This window comes from Lemur catta, chromosome 4 (assembly GCF_020740605.2).
Source record: "Lemur catta isolate mLemCat1 chromosome 4, mLemCat1.pri, whole genome shotgun sequence".
In the NCBI taxonomy this organism is placed as follows: Eukaryota; Metazoa; Chordata; class Mammalia; order Primates; family Lemuridae; genus Lemur; species Lemur catta.
The window spans coordinates 72,629,080-72,654,374 of NC_059131.1; the positions used below are offsets into that span (position 1 = coordinate 72,629,080).

The 25,295-nt window shown below is 40.0% G+C and overlaps 1 protein-coding gene across 5 annotated transcripts in view; it reads right to left on the reverse strand.

Moving 5' to 3' along the window:
* Window positions 1–16,872, reverse strand: part of MGAT4A (alpha-1,3-mannosyl-glycoprotein 4-beta-N-acetylglucosaminyltransferase A) — a 100,979-nt gene extending 84,107 nt beyond the window's left edge. For 3 of the 5 annotated variants that reach the window (XR_006734773.1, XM_045550193.1, XM_045550190.1), the window contains exons 1-2: window positions 16,790–16,872; window positions 12,039–12,360 (exon numbers count right to left, since the gene is read on the reverse strand). Coding sequence is in view for 4 of the 5 variants with exons in the window: in XM_045550193.1 (XP_045406149.1) it covers window positions 12,039–12,132 (94 nt within the window). In the remaining variant the exon portion in view is untranslated. Of the gene's footprint in view, window positions 1–12,038; window positions 12,361–12,637; window positions 12,725–16,381; window positions 16,463–16,789 lie in introns of those variants that run through there. The other 2 variants (XM_045550192.1, XM_045550191.1) reach the window with 2 other exon arrangements.
* Window positions 16,873–25,295: the final 8,423 nt, after the last annotated feature.

Sequence of the window (25,295 nt, forward strand, 5' to 3'; positions counted from 1 at the left end):
GTCCTTGTAAGTAAATTATAAGAGAAAAAAGACATGCTCACACACATGCATAAAAGTACCATGTCAGCATCAACCAAAAACATATACTTGAGTCTAAAGAGATAGGATATTTTACAGGAAGTAAAATTTAGGATAAAGTAATAAAATAATGACATTCTTCATCACAAACTCCTGCCTAGCCCTTTAGATCTCTTGTCACCTTCACTGCCACCATCCCTACTCTTAGATCTAACAGAAGTTTCCAGCCCCTAGCCTCTCTCATCCCCTCAGTCACCTCTGCCTCTCCATCCATGCTTGTGCTTCCGGACCTCTGGTCCCTCAGGCCAAACGCTACCACCATTCAACCTTCTGCCACCTGCCCAAATCTTGGCTCATTCCAACAACCACTTTCTCGGATATTGCAGGGAATACCTTTCTCCCCCTATCAAATTCTTAGGTACCTTTCAGATGAACTCAAATGTCACTTTGTGTGAGAAGCCTTTCCAGAAGGCTTTATCAGGATGAACAGTTTTTACCTCAATGCTATTGTAGCACCACACCTCTACAAACACAGGAGTAGTACGGCTTTTTCTCATCATTCGTCTTGCCTCAGAACAGTAACCGCCTTCAAAGGGCAGGTGGTGTTGTCTTAACCATCCTTGCTTTCCCATCACTTATTACAAGGGCAGACAGACAGCACTCTACAATGTTGAGGAAAAGGCAGGCAGGAACGCTAAATACAAATTGCAATAAAGAAATGAAATCCAAGATTTGGTTCTTTCAGAGAAGCACTATGAGAAAGATTCCTTAGAAAAAAGAATTTGCTGACCCAGCTTCTAGCTAAAATGTCTCAAAAATTGCCCACCAATGTACACACCAAGACAGGTAGTGCTGAAACGTTCTTCTGGAGTCTGTTACAGGTGTACTCACTATATGATAACTCATAGAGCTGTACACTTATGATCTGTACACTTTTTATATGTATGTTATACTTAAAGCATTCCTTAAAGAACAGAAACTGCTCTGAAGACAATAAATATCTAAACCTGTTGAACTGAAGATAGATTCACATGCCAGCTCTTCATCCTCTTGGCTAGAAAATCGTATCATCTCAACTGCAGAGGGGAAAAAAAAAACCTGGCATGTGAACATTTACTACTTCTTAAATTGGAAAAATAAACTTTAAAAAATGAATACTGACTACAATTTGCTTTAAGTTACTTTCCAGGTCCTATCGGAAAGGTATAGAATAAAGCTTCTAAAAAATTGGTCTACCTTTTATTTTTAGATTTTAAAAACTAAATATTTAGTAGGGAAACAAAATATACATTAGTAAAAGAGATACAATTTATTTTTCCTGAATAAGTAATTTAAATCTAAATATTAATCAAATCAATTCTATCCTCAGAACTTCATGTTTACAACATAAGTGGCGACTTTCCAGAAATTAACTTCCTGATTTCCCATGCTTTGGATAAAAAACTAAGGCTAAAACTAAACTTTTTTAAAAGATTGTAAACTAGATTTCCATTACCCAAGGCCCAGTGCAATGCTTAAATAAAAATATGCACTAAAAATAAATTTGACTGAATGGGTGTATGAATAAAAACCTAAATGCCCCAGGAGAAGAGCGGTTGAATAAATTACTGTACATGCCCAACACAATGAGGTATTCTGCAGCTGTAAAAAAGAATGAGGACGCTCTCTATGGATGAATATGGAGTGATTTCAAGGATACATTGTTACATGAAAAAAGTATAGCTAGTATACGTATACTCTATAGGTAAAAGAGTATTTATAGGATGCTACCTTTCATATAAGAAAGAAGATGATATAAGGAAATGTTCATGTGTCTGCTCAATTTGTGCAACAAGAAATCCAGGAAGAATAACAGAAAATAATGTGATTGAATATCTACAAGGAATAGATGGGAACTGGGTAGAAAGAAGGGAAGAATGGAAATGGGATAAAAGTAATGAGAAGAGGCACTTCTCTCAGCATACTTTTTTTTTTTACAGTTCTAACTCAAAATCAAGATATGTTTCACATATGCAAATGTAAACAATTGCAATTAAACAGGACATGGGGGAAACCCAAAATGGAATACAAACAGTAATAAATGGACCTAAGTGTATTATAAATAAATAACATAACCACAGGGAAGAGGAAGTGACTAAGATAAAAAAAATAAGTCACTTTGGAAAGAAAATAGCATTTGACTACATATTACAAGACTAAATACAAAAAGAACTGTGCACAAATATATCCTAGCAAATTTACTTTTCACTTGGAATGAGTTACCAATTCTGAAACTACTGTAGGTATTGCTGGGATTGAGCATAAATAACTATACCGGGATAGTAAGAGCCATGTTTTTTTTTTTTACTCTTGGAGACAGGAGTTACCAATAAGGAAAAGCAGACACTAGCACAAACACTGTAGTATTAGGTTACAATCAGAGTGATCACCAGGAACTCATGGTATTTAGCTGTCACATATGCAGGCGGATATCTAATAGATACAGACGTGTGTATATACAGACATGTATTTTCTTGCTCTGTCCTTTAGGAGGGACAAGAAGTGGTGATACCATAGTAGGAACGAGCACACCAAGACTCCATTCTCCAGAGCAACTAGAGACTTCTTGGAGAAATAAATACTCGCTTCCAGAGTTAGGGTAGGAGAAATACAAGTTGAGCCTGGAGCATATTATGGCACCAGAAAGTAAAAAATTGCTCCAAAATGATGGGGACTAGATAGAGATAGTGGTTGCACAACATTGTGAATGTACTAAATGTCACTAAATTGTTCACTTTAAAATGATTAATTTCATGTTATGTGAATTCCACCTCTATAAATTTGAAAAAAAAAGACAGGGGTATGTCAAAAAGCCCATGAGCCAACTTGAAGAAGTTCCCAATACTACATCTGGGGCAATTTAAACAACAAAATAATTAATGATAATGATAATACTTTTGATGACAAAAATGAATTAGTTGTCCTTGTCCCCTAAGGATATCAAAATCTGCAGAAGCTCAAGTCCCTTATATAAAATGGCAGAGTATTTGCATATAACCTATGAACTTCCTCTCATATACTTTAAATCATCTCTAAATTACTAATAATACAAGGGAAATGTATTATAAGTGAAAAAAGTCTGCATCATTCAGTACAGACACAACTGCTTGTAGACCTAACTACATTTTCAATCCACGGTTGGCTGAATCCATATAGCCAGAGGGCTGACTGTACCTCAATCTAACCATGAAAAATCATCAGACAAATTCAAATTAAGGGACATTCTACAAAATAACTAACTAAATCTCTTCAAACGTGCCAAAGGCATAAAAGACAAAGAAAGGCTGAGAAAATGTCCCATAATGGAAGAAACTAAGAAGACATGACAACTAAATGCAAAGTGAGTATGGGTTAGACCCTGGAACAGAAGGAGGATGTTAGTGGGACAAGTGGTAAAATTCAAATAAGGTTTATAGATTAGTTAATAATATTGTATTAACTTTGGCAAAATTTTTGGTTTAGAAAATTGTACTACCCTGGTTATGTAAGTTGTTAATACTGGGGGAAGCTGGGTGAGGGGTATAAGGGAACACTACCATTTTCGCAAATTTATATCTAAAATTATTTCAAGATAGGGTGGACAATGAGACATTATTTAGTGGATACAATGTACGTTACTCCAGTGATGAATATACAAAAAACTGTGAGTTCACCACAATGCAATATATCAATGTAACGAAATTATACTTATACCCTATAAATTTATACAAGTAAAATAAAATTATTTCAAAATAAAAAGTTCTTAAAACACACTGATGACTGTTCAACTTACTGTTTAATTGTTCTTATTTATTGTTTTTCATCTCTCTCTCTCTGTCCTCCCCTACGATAGAGCAGGAGTTTTTCTCTGTCATGTTCACTAACACATCCCAGCCCTCGTTATAACAGTTTCTGGCACACAGAGACTCCCACACAACACAAGTAGACAGTTTCAGTAAGCCAGAGTGATGGTGGCATACCTCAGGTTCTAGACTTACTATTAATTTTCCTTATATCCTATTTGAAAGCAGCTTTGCTTATTCTGTAAAGGAAAAAAAATCTAAAAACTTTTCTTCCCTGTTTTGTTTACAAGAAAGAACCATGGTTTTCAATAAAACGCTTTGTTTATAGTTTATATTGTTATAGCTAATAGGATATGACTTTTCATGCACTACTTTTTTCCTAAGAATATGCTGTAGTCTATTGATTCAAAGATGTACGTTTTCTCCTGTATTTCAACAACTGAAATCAGGTGAGTCTTATACATGATGGTGTGTCATAATTTAATCAGCAATAGCTTTTTCTGCTTAAGAGTACTTTAAAATAATTGTACATCTTACAACTGATTAGATTTGATGAAATAAGGTAATGAATAAAGCATTTAAAAAATATGTTTGGCCAGGCACGGTAGCTCATGCCTGTAATCCCAGCTACTCAGGAGACTGAGGCAGGAGAATCACTTGAGCCCAGGTGTTCGAGGCTGCAGTGAACTATGATGACCCCACTGCATTCCAGCCTAGGCAACAGAGACTCTGTCTCCTAAAAAAAAAATTGAGCTTGACTTCCAGCATGACAGCATGAGTTCTGCTGACCCAGTCACCAGTAAAACTGATGAAAATTATTTTTTAGAAAACCACTTAGAGCATCTAGAAATCATACCATAGGCAAACAACAAATTAAGAAACATCTATACAAGAAAATCTATGAAAATTCAGTGAGAAAGGTGAGAGCATAGTTTTTGAACCAAGACCACTACCTCTCTCTCCCCTCCCAGAGCAGCAAGATAAGGTAGAGACCCCACTCCAGATTACTGGCATCAAGAACACAGGGCTCCCTTGCTCCCCAGCACCAGGCTGGGGGATTTCATCCTAGGAGAAGGAGGACTTCAGCTTTTCTCACGCTGTTCCCAGATGCCTGTTGTTGATGCTAAGTTCCAGAAAAGTACAGTTGAGAAATGGTGGGGGGACGGGGAGGGTGTCCCTTATCCCAGCCAACCCCCACAGGTGGAACCGAGGCTCTACCTTGGGTGCAGTAGACTGAGACTATTAGGGCCCTGGTAGCCCTTCCTGGAGCTTGTAAGGCTGTGGTTCTACACCCAGAGAGGCAGAGCCAAGAGAACCTCAACATCCTACCCCCCACCGTCTAGTGCTCTGCTCCTAAAATAGGGTGTCACTCAAAAGCCTTTCATTGTTCCCACTCCCCTCTCCAGGGCCCTGGGTCAGAAATCGTACCTGGAGCCATAAAACAGCTCCAAATCTCTTCCAAAGCACTGGATTCATTTGCAACAGAACATGGAGAAGTTTAGGCCTGAGAGTTGTAGTGAAGGGAATGGGGAAAATCGTGGATCTTATGAAGATGCAGCCTAGACTGTGGGCAGGCTGGTTTGCAGGAGGGAACTCCAGAAGGAGGCAGTTAGGAACAGCCCTCTTGGGGTCAGACAAACCTCAGACACTGACTTCAGAAACTATTTCTTCAGAGGAACCACAGTTTAATTAGATTAGTTTGTAGCAGAATCTATGCCTCAGAGAATTGTTGTAAACAATAAAACAATCAGCTTGCAATTAGTGTGTAGAGTCTCAGAAAGAGCGGAAGAGAGCCCCACTAATGACAACGATCATCCCAGGTGACTGTGGGCATACCAAGAGCTGTGGCTCTAGCTAGTTGCTAAACAAACAAACAAGCAAATAATAACAGGGGCAAGAAGGGGGAGACTTCCCAGTACCCAGAATTGCTAAAATATATTTATTTAAAATGTCCAGTTTCCAATAAAAAAGGATGAGATGTACAAAGAAACGGAAAATACAACCCATACACCAAAATAAACAAACAAACAAAAAAAACCCAAGCAGGCAACGGCAACTGCCTGTGAGTACAAGTAGATGTCGGATTTAAGAGGAAAATATTTCAAAGTAGCCATTAAAATACACTCACAGAACTAAAGGAAAACTTAAACTTAATGATACAAACCTCAAGAATAGATTTGAAGGAAGGTATGACAATGTTGCATCAAATACAGAATACTGATAAGGAGGGAGAAATTTTAAGAAAGAACCACATGAAAAATCTTGAGCTGAAAGGTACAATAACAGAAGTAAAAATCCACTAGAGGACCTTGTGATGATTAATTTTATGTGTCACCTTGACTGGGCTAAGGGATAACCAGAGAGCTGGTAAAACATTATTTCTGGGCACATCTGTAAAGGTATTTCTAGAAGAGATTCGCACTTGAATCTGCAGACAGAGGAAAGAAGATCTCCCCATCTACTGAAGGCCAAAATAGATCAAAAAGGTGAAGGAAGCTAGGACATCCTGCCCTCAGACAACAGCACACCTGCTTCCTGGGCCTTCAAACTTAGACTGGAACTTACACCATTGGCTCCCCTGTTCTTAGGCCTTTGGACTCAGATTGAATTACACTGCTGGCTTTCTGGTTCTCCAGCTTACAAACAGCAGATTGTGGGACTTCTCAGCCTCTATAATCACATGAGCCAATCCCTATAATAAATTTCTTCATATATATATTGGTTCTGTTTCTCTGAAGAGCCCTGACTGATGCTATAAGTCTCAACAGTAGATTTGAACTGGCAGAAGAAACAATTAGCAAACTTGAAGACAGATCAATAGAGATTATGTAAACTGAAGAAAAGAGAGAAAAGAATGAAGAAAAAAGCCTCAGAGAAATGTGGGATACCAGTAAGCACACCACCATTATGTGTAATGAGAATACCACAGGAGAGGAGGGAGAAAGGTAAAGAAAAAAATATTCAAACAAATATTGACAATACTTCCCAACTTTGTTGAAAAACAATAAACTATGCATCTAGAAAGCCCAACTCCAAGTAGGATAAACAACAAAGAGACCTACAGAGACATCATGGTAAAAATGATAAAAGTCAAGCATTAGAAAATCTTGACCAGGCGCGGTGGCTCACGCCTGTAATCCTAGCACTCTGGGGGGCCAAGGCAGGTGGATCGCTCAAGGTCAGGAGTTCGAGACCAGCCTGAGCAAGAGCGAGACCCTGTCTTTACTAAAAATAGAAAGAAATTATATGGCCAACTAAAAATATATAGAGAAAAAATTAGCCGGGCATGGTGGCGCATGCCTGTAGTCCCAGCTACTCAGGAGGCTGAGGCAGTAGGATTGCTTGAGCCCAGGAGTTTGAGGTTGCTGTGAGCTAGCCTGATGCCACGGCACTCTAGCCTGGGCAACAGAGCGAGACTCTCTCAAAAAAAAAAAAAAAGAAAGAAAGAAAATCTTGAAAGCTGCAAAAGAAAAATGACACATCACATATAAGGGAACCCCAAGAAGATTAATAGCTGACTTCTCAGCAGAAATAACAGAGCCCAGAGGCAATGGGATAACACCCCGTGCTCAAAAACAAAAACAAAACCCCTATCAACCAAGAATCCTATGTCCAGAAAAACTATCTTTCAAAAACAAAGGTGAAATAAAGACATACCAAAATAAACAAAAACTGAGGGAATTCGTTGTTTGCAGACCTGTCTTATAAGAATACTAAAGGAAGTTCTTCATGCTGAAAGGAAGTAACTCCCCCCTCATAGTGATTCAAATCCACAGGAAGAGCAACAGTAATTATGTCATTGTAACAGACGCTGGTAAGTATATTTTTTCTTCTTTCTCTCTGTTAACTGATTTTAAAAGCCATTATATAAAATAATACATATATAATGTATTGCTGGGTCTGTATCATATGGAAATACATCAGTAGTATAACTGCCAATAACAACACAAAGGAGGTGGGTATAAATAAAACTGTAAGGGGATAAGGAAATAATGACATAATAAAATCTACAAAATAATAACAATACATTGTTTGGTTTGTAACAACAGATGCAGTATATATAACAATAATACCACAAAAAAAGGGTAAAAGGGAATAGAACTATATAGAACTAACATTTCTATATATTGCTAGAATTATACAGTTATTAGGTTTATATAGCTACTATAAAATCTAAAGTTGATTCTGACAAGTTGAGACACTACTAAAAAATACTTTTAAAATAGTGAAAAAAATCATTAATGAAATTAAAATGCTACCTTAGAATTCCATCAATGCAAAAAAAGCAATAAGGGGGAACAGGAACAAAAAAGACACGAGACACTAGTGTGCAGATGGGTGAATTAAAATTTAAAAAAAAGACATGAGACATGAAAAACAAAAAGATGACAAATCTATATCAATAACATTAAATATGAATGAATAAACAACCCAATCAAAAGGAAGAGATTGTCGATTGGATTTTAAAAAGCATGATCCAACCACATGTTGTCTAAAGGAGACACACTAGATTGAAAGACACAAATAGATTGAAGTAAAAGAATGAAATAAGAATGTATAATGGTCCAGCCACTTTGGAAAACAGTCTGGCAGTTCCTCAAGTGATTAAACATAGAGTTATATGATCCAGCAGTTTCACTCCTAGATAAATACCCAAGAGAAATGAAAACGTATGTCCACACAGAAACATGTACATGAATGTTTATAGCAGCATTATTCATAATAACCAAAAGGTAGAAACAACCCAGTCTCCATCAATGGATGAATGGATGAACAAATGTAGTATATCCATACAAGGGATCATTATTCCACTATAAGAAGGATTGAAGCACTGACATACAGCACAACATGGATGAATTTTGAAAACATCCTGCTAAGTGAAAGAAGCCAGCCACAAAAGACCAAATACTATATGATCCCATTTATATGAAAACCCAGAACAGGGAAATCTATAGAGACAGAAAGATTAGTGGTTGTCTAATCACAAGGAGGGGAGGGGAGGGATGTGGGGAATAGGGAAGTAATAGCAAAAGGGTACAGGATTTCTTTTTGAGGTGATGAAAATGCTCCAAAATTGACTGTTGTGAATATGCCAAAAACCACTGAATTGTATACTTTAAATGGGTGAATTTTATAGCATGTAAATTACATATCAATAAAGCCATTTTTTAAAATTTTAAATATATTTTTGCTGAAGGAATCATTTATCTAACAAATGTCTGTTAATGTTTACTAAGCACCAAGCTCTGGATCAGGAACTACAAATATATCAGTCCCTGTCCCCATGAACAGGGATCTATGACTGCTTAATCAGTTTTGCTCAGTTTCTGGATTGTGCTGACCAGAGTAGGAGATTCATCAGGAGCCCTGCTCCCACTAGCAAGTAAGACATGTGATCACTCTTGCCCCACTCTCAAAAGCCCTGCCTACAACTTTCCCAACCTGTCCATCGCACATAATTAGAATTCTTCCTTATTTATATGTAGGAATCCTGTGTACCCTGCTGAAACTGGTACCCTGCCCTGCACCCCAACTTCCCTGGCAGGACTCCAGACATCCTCCCAACCTATGCCAATCCCACAGAACAGCTCCTATATTCTTCCAAATAGTGAATGAAGCTTATGACAAACTAGTACTTCTAGAAACTGTACTGTGATTACCTGCTAAACCTTGAGACAGTCTAGGAATCCTATGTGCTGGTCATAATGACCATCTCAGAATTCCAAAGCATAAATCCTCGACTCCCTTTCAGAACTTATAGCTGCACATGCAGCTCCCTGTACCTGACATGCCCACTGTCCCCTACTTGCCTGGCATGGCCTTCATATTCATCCTTCACAGTCTACCTCTTCTGTGAAGCACATGAAGAATTAGTGGCCTCTGTCTTTGCTCTTCTGGGCAGTAGAGCAATAGCTAAGAGCATAAGTTCCTGAATTAGCCTGCCTGAGTTCAAACTTCAACTCTACCACTTAATGAATGACCTTGGTAAGTTTCTCAACCACTTTGCCTTGGTATCCCCATCTACAGAAAGAAGGTAATAATACCTCCCAGGACTGTTATGAGGATTAAATGAGCTAATACATGTAATATGCTTATAACAGGACAAGCACTCTATTATTGTTTCTATCCCATTCTATCTGATGGTATCATATTGGTTTACATGTGTCTTTCCCAACCAGTCCCTGAGCTGCTCAAAGGCATGAAATTTCTTATTTCTTTTCTTATTCATAGCACATAATACAGTGCTAGGCACAGGATAGGTACAGGGAGGGACCAATGAATGAATGAAAACTAAAAGCTATTAATCTAGCAATGTCAAAGATTATGGAAACCATAGTTTCAAAATAAAAATCAGAACACATGATTTATGGGTATACTGGAATTAAATATCTGAAATCAGGTCTGCCTTGGAAAATCCAGGCTGTCTGACCGTCAGACCTACATACAAAGAATCCAAATGCTCAACAGTTACAGTGGATGCATAAATGAAAAAATTTAAACACAAGAAATTTTACATAACCATAACCAGAAATTTTTGCTGATACCTGAAAGAGTCTGGACAAAATATTAAGCAGAAAGAGCAGAAATGTTTGCACAGGATTACAGAGCTGTTCAAAGAGTGATGATCAAAGAGACCAGACATCGTATGTGTGTACCTAACACTACACGGTGAAAGAAACTTTGTTCTTTTTCTCCCATATAGGATTTAAAAAAAAAGAAACTTTATTTCTTTAAATTAATTTTGATTCTGAAGACAGCTTAATAAAATAACAATAATGCTTACAACGCCTTTACATAGAAACAGGAAAACTGGAGATTCTAAGACTTTTAGTCTCTTAAATAAGACACAGTTAAGAAGGGTCAAGTTTCTTCATTACTATAACTCTCTGAATAGGTAAGTTTCCTGACAAGAAAAAAATCCATATACCTTCCTTATGGAGCAATTCTCTTACTTCGTAAGCAGACTTTTAATGGCCCTTTGTTTTGTTCATGTCGGGGACATGCAATAGTTCGATTAAATTAACTATTCAAAGTTCTTCCTCATTAAGTCTTCTCATTTGGTACAATTAAAACATATGAAATCTAAAATTTATATATTTGTACACAAATAAAAAAGGTCTTTAACAGGGTTTTAATTCATTTCTCATCAAGACTCCCCCCCAAATTAGGACCTAATTCAGAGAAAGACAAAGTGTGAAACGAATACCATACTTGCTCAAAGCACAGAAGCATATGCTTTTACTTACATCAGCTTATTTTATACATATATATGCCCACACAGATATATACATATTTAGTATGCATATATACACATAGATATAAACACAAGTCAGAAAAAAATGAGGTCATGAAACAACCTTTTCCGTTGTCTTCATATTTAGTCAATAAAATAATGTCAGCAACAGCATCTTCAAATAGCCCAGGTGATGACTACTCTAACTTGACTCTAACAAACCAAATATGCAATCATCTCAACATCTCCATCCTTCTTACCATCAACATTCCTTAAATTAACAGAAAGAAAGGCTACAGGTAAAAAAAAAAGTGTAGGTGGGAAATTACTCCAAATATTTTCTCTTCCAAAAAAAGCAAAGAAATGCATTACCCCTGAATATAATTCTAATCAATGAACAGGTAACTTTCCTTTAAAACACAGTTCAATAGCCTAAACATAATTTTAAATTTTTTTTTTAATTACAATCAGAATTTCTCCTCACCCTTTCTTAAATATTTTTGCCTAAGGAGCAATCTGTCAATGCATGCAGTTTAAATCATTAACTACATAGCACCAAATCACTAGCATAATCAGCATGTAAATTTCATGAAGGCACTAATTGTGTCCTTTTAAGTGTTTTATACAACACTCAGTACAAGGAAGCTTATTAAACACTTATTATGTTTAGTAAAAAAACTAAAATGCCAAAACAAAAGTCTTTATTATTCAACTTGGCTGTCATATATCTGTTTCTCCAAGTGCAATTATAAGAAACTGAAAACAAACCCTATTATACCATTGTAATTAGAAATCCTGTCTCCTCTGTCCAAGAACACTGTTTCATTTGGGGGTAAGAAAGAAACTGCCAGCAGATAGCATGCAGAATGTGGATTGCTAGGGTATTTAACCTAAGCATTTATGCACCTTTACAAAACAAAAAGCCTACTACATTTCAGGCACATTTTCAGAGACAGTTTTCTTACCTTTCCCATTTTGCCATGTAGTATACCAAGATAAAGTAAGGAACGAAGTGATAAATGCTAAAGCAGTGGCTACAGTTCCATTTCGGAGCCTCATCTCATTTCACCATCACACTGGTTCATATGTTTGTGATGATAACCAGGACTGTTTTCTTTTTACCCTGAAGTCAACTAAATCCAGTACTCCTGATTCTAGGCCAATAAAAACAATCAATAAGAGAGGTTCATTTCAGATGTTCTGCAGAAGGAGCCCAGCAGTGGTACCATTCACAATTGGGATTGTCTTCACAATCTTCATATGCTGATGTCTCAGGCCTTTTTCTTCCTATTTAGGGGGGAAAGAGAAAGAAAAACTCTGTTCAGCAATGCAAAATGTAAGTATCCTCATTTATTATTCGCCATTCTAAATAGACTTTTGGCAGGGCTAAACTGTATCTATAGAAATTATCCCTACATTTATTCATTTAATACACTAGAATTATATGGTCCTTCTCCTCCTGGGGAAAATAGCTTTAAACTATATTCCCTCCTCACTGCCTTTATTTTGTCTGTGAAAAGAAAGTTATGGTTAGCTATATAAATGGAGAAGTTGTGGGGCTCACAGATTCCAAGATGAGAACTCTAATGATCACACAATGGTTCCTGAGTAACATAATCTTCACTCTCCTCAGTTTTCCTAGTGCACAATAAAGGTAATGTTTAAAAAAAAAAAAAAAAAGAGGTAAGAAAATTGACAGACTACAATACATAAGGGTCAAAAGACCTGAGTCCTAGACCTAGCTCTGTCATTACTTACATGACTTATCTGGGCATGTCACTTATCTAGTCCTTGAGGTTTCAACCACAAAATGAGAAAACAACCTGTCTGCTCTTTCACATATTATCATAAATAATAAAGAAGTGACAGTTATTATTGCTACTTATCATCTTCATAAAATAAATGTAGCTTTTCCAGTGATTAACCTATTCCCAGGGTATAAGTTGGGAATATTTAAGCATTTAGAAAAATGCAGCAATCAGCTGGGTACAGTGCCTCAAGCCTTTAGTCCCAGCTACTCTGGAGGCTAAAGTGGGAGAATCACTTGAGCCCAGGAGTTTGGGACTACCCTGGGGAATATAGCAAGACCCCATCTCAAAAAGAAAAAAAGAAAAAAGAAAAGAAACAAAGAAAAAAGAAAATGTAGCAATCCAGCCAGAATACTGTATGACCACGGACCTATCACTCTGCATTGCTTCAACTCAGGAAGTCTGGGGAATTTCTCAACAAAGTTGTTGGGAAAACGGAAAGAAATGAAGTTGTTAGAAGTACTTAAGCATAGTGTCCAGCAAACAATAGGTTCTCAATAAATGTTAACTCTACTAAAAAAACAAAACAAAACACTGTCAGCCACTAGTTCAGCCTGTAGTCAGTCTCATTCCCTGGGGGTATGTCAGGCTCTCCCAGATGTGCATTGATTCCTGGTGGCCTCAGGGATACCACAAGATGCACTTGGCAATATACTAAATGACACTTTAGTGGGGTGAGTTAATGTACTTCCAAAAATGGCTATGGATCCCAAGGGCCAATTCTCTCAGTGGAAGAGTACGGCTGATTAAAGCAGCCATTTGAAGCCAATTCAGAAACTACCACCTCAACTACTTCTTAACACTGAACATTACTAGACATGAAAGATCATAGGGGCACAGCATTAATAATAATGATGATGATAGCCACTACAGCTCATTAAATGTTTCTTAGGTGCTGGGTCTACTGTTTGTTTAAATCTTCACAAATCCTACGAGGTAGGCATTATTAACTCTATTCTACACATGAGGAAATGAACCCAGAGAGCAAACCCTAATTTGCATGACTCCACAGTCCAAGCTGTCATCTACCACCCTTCCCTCTCAAATTAGGCCGCCTGCGCCATGGCAGTGTGAAGAGAAGTGTCAGGGATACTCCAAGTCTCAAGTTAAACTGGAGACTCTTCCTGGAGTATTACTTACACCCAACAATAAGTGTAAATTTAAAAATGTTTATATTCCATAACAAACATAGATCTATTATGAAATAAACTGCAAAATTCATACAAATTTTCAAAGTCTAAATTAATTCAACTTTACATAAATTTCTCACTAGCCTTTGGCTAATCGCCTCCCCCAACCCCCCACCAATCCTTCACCAAAGCATGTCTGCTAACTCTCCTCGGCCAGCAGGTCTAACTTCCATATAATATTCTAGAAGCACCTAACTTCTTACTATGTGAACACAAGGAGCTCCAAAAATATTCTCACTTATAAAGCCATCATTATTTTCTAAGACCACATTTATTCACCTTCCACGTTAAGACAAATTAACATCAAATATGACCATATCTACAGTTGAGAATTAAAATCTTCACAGCAAAAATCCTATAATTTTAACTAAACTCCATAAAGTGTTGAATATATTGTCTTAAATCAACAAGCACCTAATAATGAATTCTGATTATAAAAATAGAGGTCATAACCCAGTGAATTTTACAACTTGGAATTTTAATGCTGGTGCTGCAGTATATAAAATGCTTATAACTTTCAGTTGCTATATACTTAATTTATTTTCAGAAAAAAAAATTGATCTAGTAAAGATCTAAAAAGTATATAGAGTATACATTCAATTAATAATAATGGGGAAATATAGAAGCACAGAATCATAAAATAAAGGATATTTTAAAACAGTTTTATTAAATACAAATAAAGCCTATATGGTAAAATTCAGTATAAATGTATAGAGACAAGTAAAAGTAAATGAACTCTAAAATCAAAGTAGACTATTGATATACTACTCATAATACACATAAAAGAAAACATAAGGAAAATTAAATATTGGATCCTGAAAGTTATTAAACTCTGGATCCAATACTTAAAGAAGATACTTACAATGAATTCTACCAATAAGCCCCGAAATTTTGCAAGAAATATACAAGAGTGTTTTACTCAGTAAGAATGTAGTCATACATTTTTAATTAGGGTTTCCAAATCTGTTTAACTGCAAAACACAAGTGAATGAAGTCTCCAAACAAGAGGAAAACTAAGGATCTACATGCTCTCAAATTATGAGATGCAGTTCATAGGATGGCTTCTAAGACACAAGTGACCCACATTTTTATTAGTGTCCATATTTGTAAAAATTTTAATCTAGCACCTTAATATTCTCCGAGACTGTCACTTAACACATTTGACTCTTTAGCAACACCAAAAAACGCAGTGTCTAAAATTACTAGTCATTTCTCCACCTTCCCAAAGATGAATGGAACTTTCAACTCTAGACCTCAATTGAAATCTGTTTTCTTAAGTCCTTTAAGGGCTGCAGTCTTATATTTTATTATTGGATACAAAACCTTTATTTTATTTTAGAGTGTTCTCTGAACGATTCAGTACGGTCCATGGCTGAGAACACTTTGCTGAACATTTGGCATATTCCTTAATCAGCATCCCACAGACAGGATAGAGGTGCCTGAAGAATGAAAGGCACAATCCACAATATCCAGAATCAATAAAATCCATGACGTAAGCCTACAGAACTTTATACATCACAATTATGGAAAAATTCACTCGTTTTCCATTTATAAAAAGGTCAATATTTTTCTTTAATACAGATTACATAATGTCATCTTCCAGTGCGTTTTCACATTTACACTTGTGGGTTAAAGAAACCTATGTCAGGATAACCTCTTAATAAAACTATTAACATTCAGAAAAAGAAACATAAACTACAAAGCGCATATTCTTTGATTCTAAATTTAGATTCTACATTCAAACCAACCACTTTGTCACTCTTTATCTTTTATCAAAGAATTCGTCCGACAGCAAAAGCACAACAGCAAAATATACGGAAAGCATTAAAACCATACACTGTGACTACTTATATTTCGTAATTCGGAATGTAAGCAATTAACGTGCTACAGAGAAACACAATGTTTCGAGAAATAAAAGCGGGCGTGCGAGCGGTACCACCGCCAGCTCATAAGCACGCCTTCGCGATGTCACCTGGCACACTTAATGGAATCACCTAGACCGAACGTAAGGGTCCTACTTGCAGCTTCCTCACTACGGAGGAAACTGAGGCCCGGGGGTCTGGGGTGCTCTTTCACACTGGACCATCAGGTCTTCACTGTGCACGAAAATTCCCCGCTGCAGCAGCTGCGCGTCCCGGCCCCTCGGCGGGAGCAGCCCGAGCCTCTGCGCCCCGGACCGCCCCGCCACCGCCCCACCTGCCCCGCGGCCCCGCGAAGGCGCCGACTCCCGGGCGGGCTACTGACGTGGGCGCTTCGAACTCCGGGTCCCGCGGGCAACTCTCCCTCCCCCCCGTAGCCCCGCAAACCCACACTTTGCTCCACTTTCCCCCAAAGTCGGCTAGCCCCGGCGCGCGGCGGAGCCCCGGGAACGCACCAGGCGCCCGGCCGGCCACCCGGAGGGCGCGCGGCACCGAGGGGCTGCTGCGGCTTCCGCGCGGGGCGGGCGGCGCGGGGAGGACGCCCCGGCCCGCGCCCCGCCCCTGAGGCCCAGCCCGCGCCGGGCGCCGGCCTCGCGCACCGCAGGCGCGGGCAGGTCTCCTTGCACAAGCTCCGGCCGGGCCGCGGCGCGGGCGGCTCCGTTACCAGCAGGTGGATCTCCCGCAGCCCGGGCGCCGCAGAGCCCGCCGCCGGCGCCGCCCTCCATCCCGCGCCCCTCCGCGCAGCCGCTCTGAGCTCCCCCGGGCCGCCCGCGCGCCGCCGCCGCCGGGAGCCCCTCACCCGCCGCTGGCGTCGGCAGTTCTCCCGCGGCCGCCGGCCGAGCTGCTGTGGCCGCCGCTGCCCCTGCCGCCGCCGGCCGCCCCGCCCTCCCCGCGCGGCTCCGCCCGCGCCGCTGGAGCCGCCGCCGCCCGCCCCCGGCCCCGCCCGCAACCCCGCCAGCCATTGGCCGCCGGCCACTGCGCGCCACGCACGGCCCGCCGCACCCGCCAGTGGCCCGCCCGGCTGTCACTTAGGGGCGCCGCGGCGCAGCCTATATAGCCCGTGAGCCCCCGCCCTTCATTTAATGTCACCGCGAGGTCTGGAGCGGCGCCGCGGTCCCGGGTCCCGGCTCGGAGCGCCTGGCTCGCACCCCGCCGCCACATCTGGCTTTAATCCTCCCCGGCGTGTGCAGAGGCAGCTCCGGCTGCCAACAAAGGCCCGGGCGAGCCCTCGGCCTCCGCCTGGGCGCGCGACCCGGCCACCCAGGCTGCCCCGGCTCCGACTCGCCTGCCCAGCCTCCGCCGGCCCCTGCCCCAGCGGCGGCTCCGGTTCCCCGGCCGTCCGGCCTGGGCAGCCTCCCCGGCGACAGGTCCCGGCCCCAGTCCAGCCAGAGCTTCCGAGGCCCATTAGTTCCAGGCAGCTCGCCGACTGTCGCGGACTGTCGCGGCAGCCCCAGGACGGGCACCGTTATCCCCCACTTACCGAGGAGACCGCGACTCAGGGAAAGGGGCAGACTTAAGCAACTAGGAAGAAGAAATACAGCTAAGACTGAAGCGCTCCCTCTTTGGGGACTAATGCCCCTAACTTTCCCACTACACCGCTGTGTTCTGCCCCTTCCTCCTGAGCCCCATATGGTCATCCATCACGTTTCATAAGGTTGAGGTGAACTTCAGAACCAGAATAGACAATCATGTATAAAAAGCCCGGGTGGTCTGCCCGTTTTTCTTAATATCCATATCTACTGTATCCTTTTTCTTAGTATCCATATGACTTGTGCTAACAGTAACTAGCCTTGGGCACATCATATTTTGGACACTTAACATATACCGGGCACAGTGTTAAGAGCTTTAATTGCATCATCTCATATTTTAGTCCCTAGTTTTCATATGAGAAAATGAGCTCAGATTAAAGAACTTACCCAAGGTCACACCACTGATAAGTGGTTCAAACACAAGGGACGTGTTATCTTTACTGCTACAAATAATCCTTAAAACAACCCTGCAAGATAACCTTTGCAGGGAATTGGCTGCAAAGATCAAGGAGTCAGTCTGTGCCTGCCACGGTCCCAAAGTAGTAAACAGATTCTTTCCAGAAAACAATAATTCAAAGATTGAAAACTCTAAGACACATCAATCACAATGGTTTTTTTTTTCTCAGAAAAAAAATCTATTATTTTTGCCTCAAGATAACAGTAATAATCAGCTATGATATGCACAGGTTTATCAGCTCTCTCATGGTGAAATTTCTCTCCATAACTGTCAATTGTTTTAAAGGTTCAAGAAGAGCCACATGACATCCCTCCTCCCATAGTCTCCCACTGGTTTAGAAGGACCAGACAAAAGGAGGTTTGTCCACCATCCAGCACCTTGGACACAACTTGGGCATAACAGCCATGATATCCAAAGACAACTTTTCTCTCTACTTGGGGGACTGAGAGACAGATTTCCTGCATTCTATGACAAAGACATTGCCAAGTAGCAAGCTGGTGACAGATTTCATGACTAGATGTAAACAGTGAAGACTGAAGCCATTCCAGGATAAAACTTTTGATACATTGTTGGATATATCTTGCCTAAAATATCACCTGGGAATGAAGGGTCCTAGGCCTTGCTATACAGTGCTGTTAATGACAGACAAGCAAACTACTTCTTGCAGTTGAAGAATGTACTGCCCCCTGACAAAATAGTGGGGAATGCCCCCGAGCCATTTCCACAGGGTTGCCCAAAAGACCAAATAGCACAGTTAGCTATTATCCCTATTTTATAGAGGAAGAAACTGAGGGCCTAAGAAAGTAAGTAATTTAGTAGATACAAATAGTAATGTATGCAGCTAGTAAATGATCAAATCAGAATTCAAATCCAGATCTGTTTGATTTCAGAGCCCCTATACTACCCCACCACGCTACCTCTCTGCTTGCATCTTTAGCAAGTGACAACATTGTGTTGAATGGATGAATATTAAAAAGATATGTTTCCCTCCACTTTCTCCAGTTTTTTCTATTGGTAAAGGAAGGAAAAGAAAGCATTCATTTTCTATAAGCAGAGGCATATGTCAGAAGAGAAAGTGGGGAAAGACAAGCTTCAGTTACTGGCTCAACTGGTTTATTCAGGAAGATATAGAACTCCCCCAGGACTCTGGCTAGTGGAAGACACTCATGGCAGAAGACAAGAAGCAAACAGAAAAAAATAACTGCTTGCCTTGGGGGGCTTTTTGATACTTTGTTGCTACTCCAACTGGCAGCAGAAGGGTAGATTGTGACAGAAATCTGGTGATACAGTTACACTTGTCTCAAACCATTCACATTGTAGCTCAGGAAAGTCTGGATTTCAGTTATTTGTGCTAAGAAATTGGAATGCCATGGAATATATACCTCCAAGGAATGGGTTAGAATTGGTTGATGATTCATCTTAGCTTTGTAGATTTTCCAACTAGTTCATGGTACCTGTTTAACATTGAAGACAGTCAATCAAAATCGCTTTGAGTCCCACCTATTTATTTTTCTCTTTCATGGTGACTCTAATCACTCCCTTTTTGTTTCTTCTCTCCTTCTGCAGTTTCTCTTTTGCCTTCTCCAGCCCTTTATTTCACACTGTCAGAGGAATTATAGCCAAGAAGTTCTGCCTATAACCTTACCATTCTGTCCCTAACAAAGCTGCTCTGTTGTGGCTGTTCTTTCCACAAATATTTTCACTATTCCACAAACTTTTTCTGAGTGCCTGTGATTACAGAGGCAGCCTAACTACAGAATTCTCGCAGACGAATGGGAGAGGTGAGTACGTAATTAAACCACAGGACAGTGCCACAAGCTCGTGGTGTTGGGACAGCAGATAGGATGGGGCCATCTCAGGGCAGGGAAGGCTTCCTGGAAGTGACATCTGAGCTAAAAGCAGGGCACACACAGGAAGTGAATCTTTTCCTTTTATCTCTTTGATGGTGAATAGCTGTTGGTGGGGCCATGCCCACAGCAGTCAGCTTCCAAGAAATCAAGCACAAGATCTCTAGTTCTCTTTTCCCTACCCCAGCCCTCTCCATGCATTAAACTTTCATCATCCATGAGTATTTATAAATGTTATGATTCTGGTTTCTTGGCTGCTATTATAGCTCTAGTGGGATCTTTTTTCAGCATAAAGGCTTCAAGAGAAATCATATCAGGAGGCTCTCCTTGGCTTTTTAAAGTGGTATATGTACAGGTGCTCGGAGACCTCTCATTTTAATTGACAAACAGTTTACTCTATCACTTTTGTCCAGAAACTAGACAAACTGGGACCAGGATGGGCAGCAGAGTCTATTAACTCTTCGTTAGCTGTGGCAAGTTTTAGACACAGTGTGCAAAACTCTTTCTGTTGTATAATCAGACAGGGCACATGAGGCCTAAGAAATTAATGAGAGAAAATTCAAATAGAACCAACCACCCCGTGTAATATTTAACTCTAGGTGGACATTATGGTCCATCCAGATGAAGGACCACAGATAGTTAGCAGAAAGCTAAATTATTCTTATTTTTTATTTTTATTCTTCTTCCTCACACCTTTGCTCATCACTATTTCAGAGAATCCCTTAAAGATTCCTTTCCCTTGTCAGATTCACATCATTGGGGAAGATGTACCTATCAGGTTGTTCACAAAACACCAGGTTGTGATGTTACGGAATTATGGAATTATAACACTTTACCATAGTTAAGTGTGCAGCCAGTGGTTTTTACATAATATATATGGGGCATAACTAAAAATTTTCAAGAAAACCCTATAACAAAAGAGAATCCAACTGCCTTGCTGGGAACAGGCTCCCGCAATGCCTTGTGGCAGTCTCTGCCAAGATGGTTTAGAAGGCTTACTAGTCCCTTGTAAGTGACTTAGCCACACCATTAAAACTGACTCACTTGTTTTTATTGTATTTGATGTATACTCAAAAGGCATAGTGGAAGAGAATTGTGTGCCAGAGAATTATAGAGCTTGGGGGATTTTTTCTTTTCTTTTTCTTTCTTTGTAAATTTGATACTTGTAAAAAATACTGGATTGCTGGGCACAAAGGCACGTGCCAGTCCCAGCTACTCCAGAGGCTGAAGCAAGAGGATCACTTGAGCCCAGGAGTTCAAGGCCAGCCTGGGCAACATAGCAAGACTCTGTCTCTTAAAAAAACAAACAAACACACAAACAAAAAAAGGTACTGGATCAACAGCCCTGCATCTGAAATACATCCATGGATAAAAGCAATTCAAGTAGTTCAATGTGCTACCCTATCAATACATTTCAAATAGGATAAAACCTCTATTCACATAACAAACCCAGGACCATGACTGCCAATATTGGAGTTATTGGTATCTGGACAACAGAATCTGTGCTACCTTTTCATGGCCTCAGATGTTTCTTTATTCTCTTTTAGGGCAACTGAACATATCCATACAAGTAGATGTCTTTGTCAGCCAGAGTCCAGTCAGGAAAGGGGGGAGGAGGAGGAAGAGAAGAAGAAGAGTAAAGAGAAGAAGAAGAAGAAGAAGAAACTATTCTAGGTACTTGGACGGAGGGAGTATCATACAGAGGATTGGTAGCAAAAGTGTTGGAAGGGCTGAAAGAACAAAGCAAAGACAGAAGTGCGCTGAAGGCAAAGAGGGAGATGGATGGATACCCAGGCTCAGAGCTGCTCAGGCCCCTGGACTGGAGACACTGAGCTTGCATCTGCTGATGCCAGAGAACCATTGCTGTTGGTTCTGGAACCCTGAAAAGCTGCTGCCTCAGCCTGGACTTGCTGGAGGCAAGAATCACCCCACCCCACTCCTCTTACAGCTATTGCCAACAACCTCCAGCAACTGCTCTGCTGTTCGAGGTTCTCTCCTTCCTCTGCCTTCCAATCCCCCACCAGTGCCTCCTCCTGGCAGACCCTAACAGAAAGCCAGCTGGCCACGGAGCCCTGGAAATACACCACAGGGTGGACTATAGAAAGGAGTGTGTGAAGCTCAAGGCAATGGGTAAATAACTAACCCAGTGTCAGAATGAAAAAAACCATGCAAAGCATTCTTTCAAGCTAAACCAGAAGCTTGTCCTGGAAACATGAGGGAATAGAGAACTATAAGCCCCTCAGAGCTTTCAACTAAGTGGGACTTCACACAAGTTCTAGAAAATACCTCTCATATTCACATTGCTCCTGAAAGTCTGTTCACATGTCTCATGGCAGCCACCAGGACAGGGTCACTAGTAAAGAGAGACTTTTCTATCAAACAGTGACTCTGTATTGAGCTCTCATCATGTGATCAGCAGTTTGAAAGACACAGAATTGTAAAATGTGGTCTCAACCCTCAAGGAGTTCACAGTCTGGTTAGAGCAACACCCAAGAAGACGGGTGGGGAACCTGCAGCCTTAAGGCCACATGTGGCCTTCTAGGTCCTTAAATGTAGCCTTTTGACTAAATCCAAATTTTACAGAACAAATCCTTTTATTTTTGTTAATATACTTTTGCTTGTCTTTTATATTTTTATTTTATTTTTAAAATGAACATATTTAAAATACCAAAGAAAAAAAATAAGTTTCAACAAAATAATCCTCCCAGATTGACCAGCACTATTAGAACATTAGTAGCCGTAAGGGCTAAATTGATGGCTGCTATGCTCATGATTTCCTTCTAACTTCCCTGCCTGACTGGCGCCACTACCACTCAAAGCTGGTTGGTGAGAGTTTATGGGAGTAAAGTACATAGTCTGTTATCAGCTTCTGACAATAGTGCACTGTGTTTCTGTTTGAAGTGGAATTTGTGAATAGTTGCACAGCTCAACAATATTTTTTTAATTCTATCTGCTTAAAAGTCCGTCACGTCAAAGAAGACCCAGAGAACACTGAAGGAAGAAAACAGATTTTTTAATGAGGATTGGGAATTACAGTATTATCTTGTTTCTGCTAAAAAATAAGATGATTTGCTTGCTTTGTGATACTGCAATATCAACATTAAAGAAATTCAATGCTCATCAGCATTATAACACTCATAAGGACCACAAATACTTTAAATTAGAGGGAGAGGTGTGTCAGGTTGTATTGCAGAAATTAAAAGACGCCAAGCAAAAGCAAAGACAATTCTTTCAAGCACCAGTAAGACCTGGAAATAATGCCACTGAAGCAACTTAAAAAGTAGCTTATATAATCGGGAAAATAGGGAAGCTACTCAGTGATGTAGAAATTGTGAAAGAATGCATTGTCGAAGTTGTAAGATGCTTAGACCCTCATAATGTTTCAAAGTACAAACAACTGCCTATTTCAGGGAGAACCATAACTGATCGGTAGCATGAATTAGCCAGCAACTTAACAGAAAAGCTTAAGGCAATACTTCAAAAGGAAAAAATATATATGAGTCAATTGATTTGGCTGAATCAACCGATACTACTGACTTGCCACAGGTTTTATATTAATACTTTATTTGGGTCATAACAGAATATTTTCTTTGCTATGAAGAGTTACTAACTTTGGGCACTTTGTGAAAAAACACAGGGAATAGACATCTTCAACAATTTTCAGGATAAATGTCTTGGAGTCAAACTGAATTTGGTAAATTTAGTGAGTGTATGTACAGACAGTGCACCTTCCATGACAGGAAAACATGAAGGATTTATTGCACAGATAAAAATGTATTAACAGATCCAGATGCTCTCATTTCTTTTCATTGTATCATGCATTAGCAAAATCTCTGTGCTAAAGCTACTATTTTAAGTGACACTTTGCAATAAATTATAAGTGTTGTTAACTATATTCAGGCAAATGCAACATGGCATCATCAGTTTCATAACATGCTGAAGTGGAATGAGGAGGTATTTAGTGTGGATTTGCTGTATCATTCTAAGGTGCATTGCCTATTGCAGGAACGGGTGTTAGGCAAAATTTTATCTCTGTGAGAACAGATAGTTAAATTTTATGAAGGACAGAATCAGCAATGTGAATTGTTGAAAGAAGATTTCTATAGGAATGCAGCATTTCTGTGTGATAGCATGTCAAATCAAAATGTCTTTAATATTTCTTTGCAAGGTAAAACTAAGTGTATACATGATATCTGGCAAAAAATTCAAGCATTTGGGGGAAAAAATCTATCTTTTTTCAAAGCACTTCCTCAAAAGGAAATTTTGGATGAACATTTTCGCCAGTTAGCAAAGGTCATTGATGAGCAGGATGATGGATGTGAAACATTTGAAGAATATGCAGCTGTTATGGACCTATTATTAATAATTGGAGAATATAATGAAAGGTTCACTGACTTTGAGAACCATGACATCACACTCAAATTAGTATTTCAACCTCACCAAGGCACCTGAAGAACTACAGATGGAATTGATTGAGTTATCAGTACATGACATCTTAAAGTCATTCCTTGATGCTAAGAAAGATCCAATTGAAATATGGAAAAATGAGTAGAATACCCATGCCATTGGCAACATGCCTGAAAAATGCTTTCTTGCTTTTCAACTACTTATTGCTGTAAATCTACATTTTCCTACCTAACCCAAATCAAGATGGTCTTAAGGTCACAAATGACTGATTCCCACCTAGAGGATCAACTGAAACTGTGGACCTCCATGCTCCAACCAAATATTCAAATGCTTTCCAACAAAAAGCAGACACAACAAAGTCATTTAGTTAACTTTAAAATTTACAAATAGTTTTCATTTTTTAAATTATTAAGTACATAGTACTTAGATTTTTCCCAAACAATGTACATTTTTAAGTCTATCTAATTGAAGTTTCTTGAATGCAGCCTTATTTGATTATGACTAAATTAATGCAAACTTCCAACATGAAAAGTTTCCCCACCCCTGCCCAAGACCCTCCTCGTCTCATGCCTGCTCACCACTAGAGCCACATCTAACCTCTGCCCCTCAAGCTGAGCCATGTCCTCTCTTCCAGGCAGTGGCACATGCAGCTGCCTCTGGCAAACTCACTCCCATGCCCACTCCATCTCCTTCTTTGGCAACCTAACACCATTCAAGACTCAGCTGGAAGCCACCTCCCCAGGAAGCCTTCCCTTACCCCCATGCCTGGGAGAGGGACCCATGACACTCTGTCCCTACTTCTACTTGTGCATTTATCACACTGTAGCATCACCCTGAGTTTCCAAGCTGGTGTGCCACAAACAGGTTAGAGGGAGGGCAGGCTTGAGAGCCCCTCAGCCTTTAGAGTGGCCGGGTGGGTCTTAGGGCCAGCTACAAGCAGCCTAGGGTGCCAGCAATAAATATTATCATTTTCTCGTGCTTTATTAGAAAAAGGCTGGGCAGCATTGGTATAATCATCTGCTGATGTATCTGCCTTATTCACTCAGCTCTTATACTGCTTGAGGG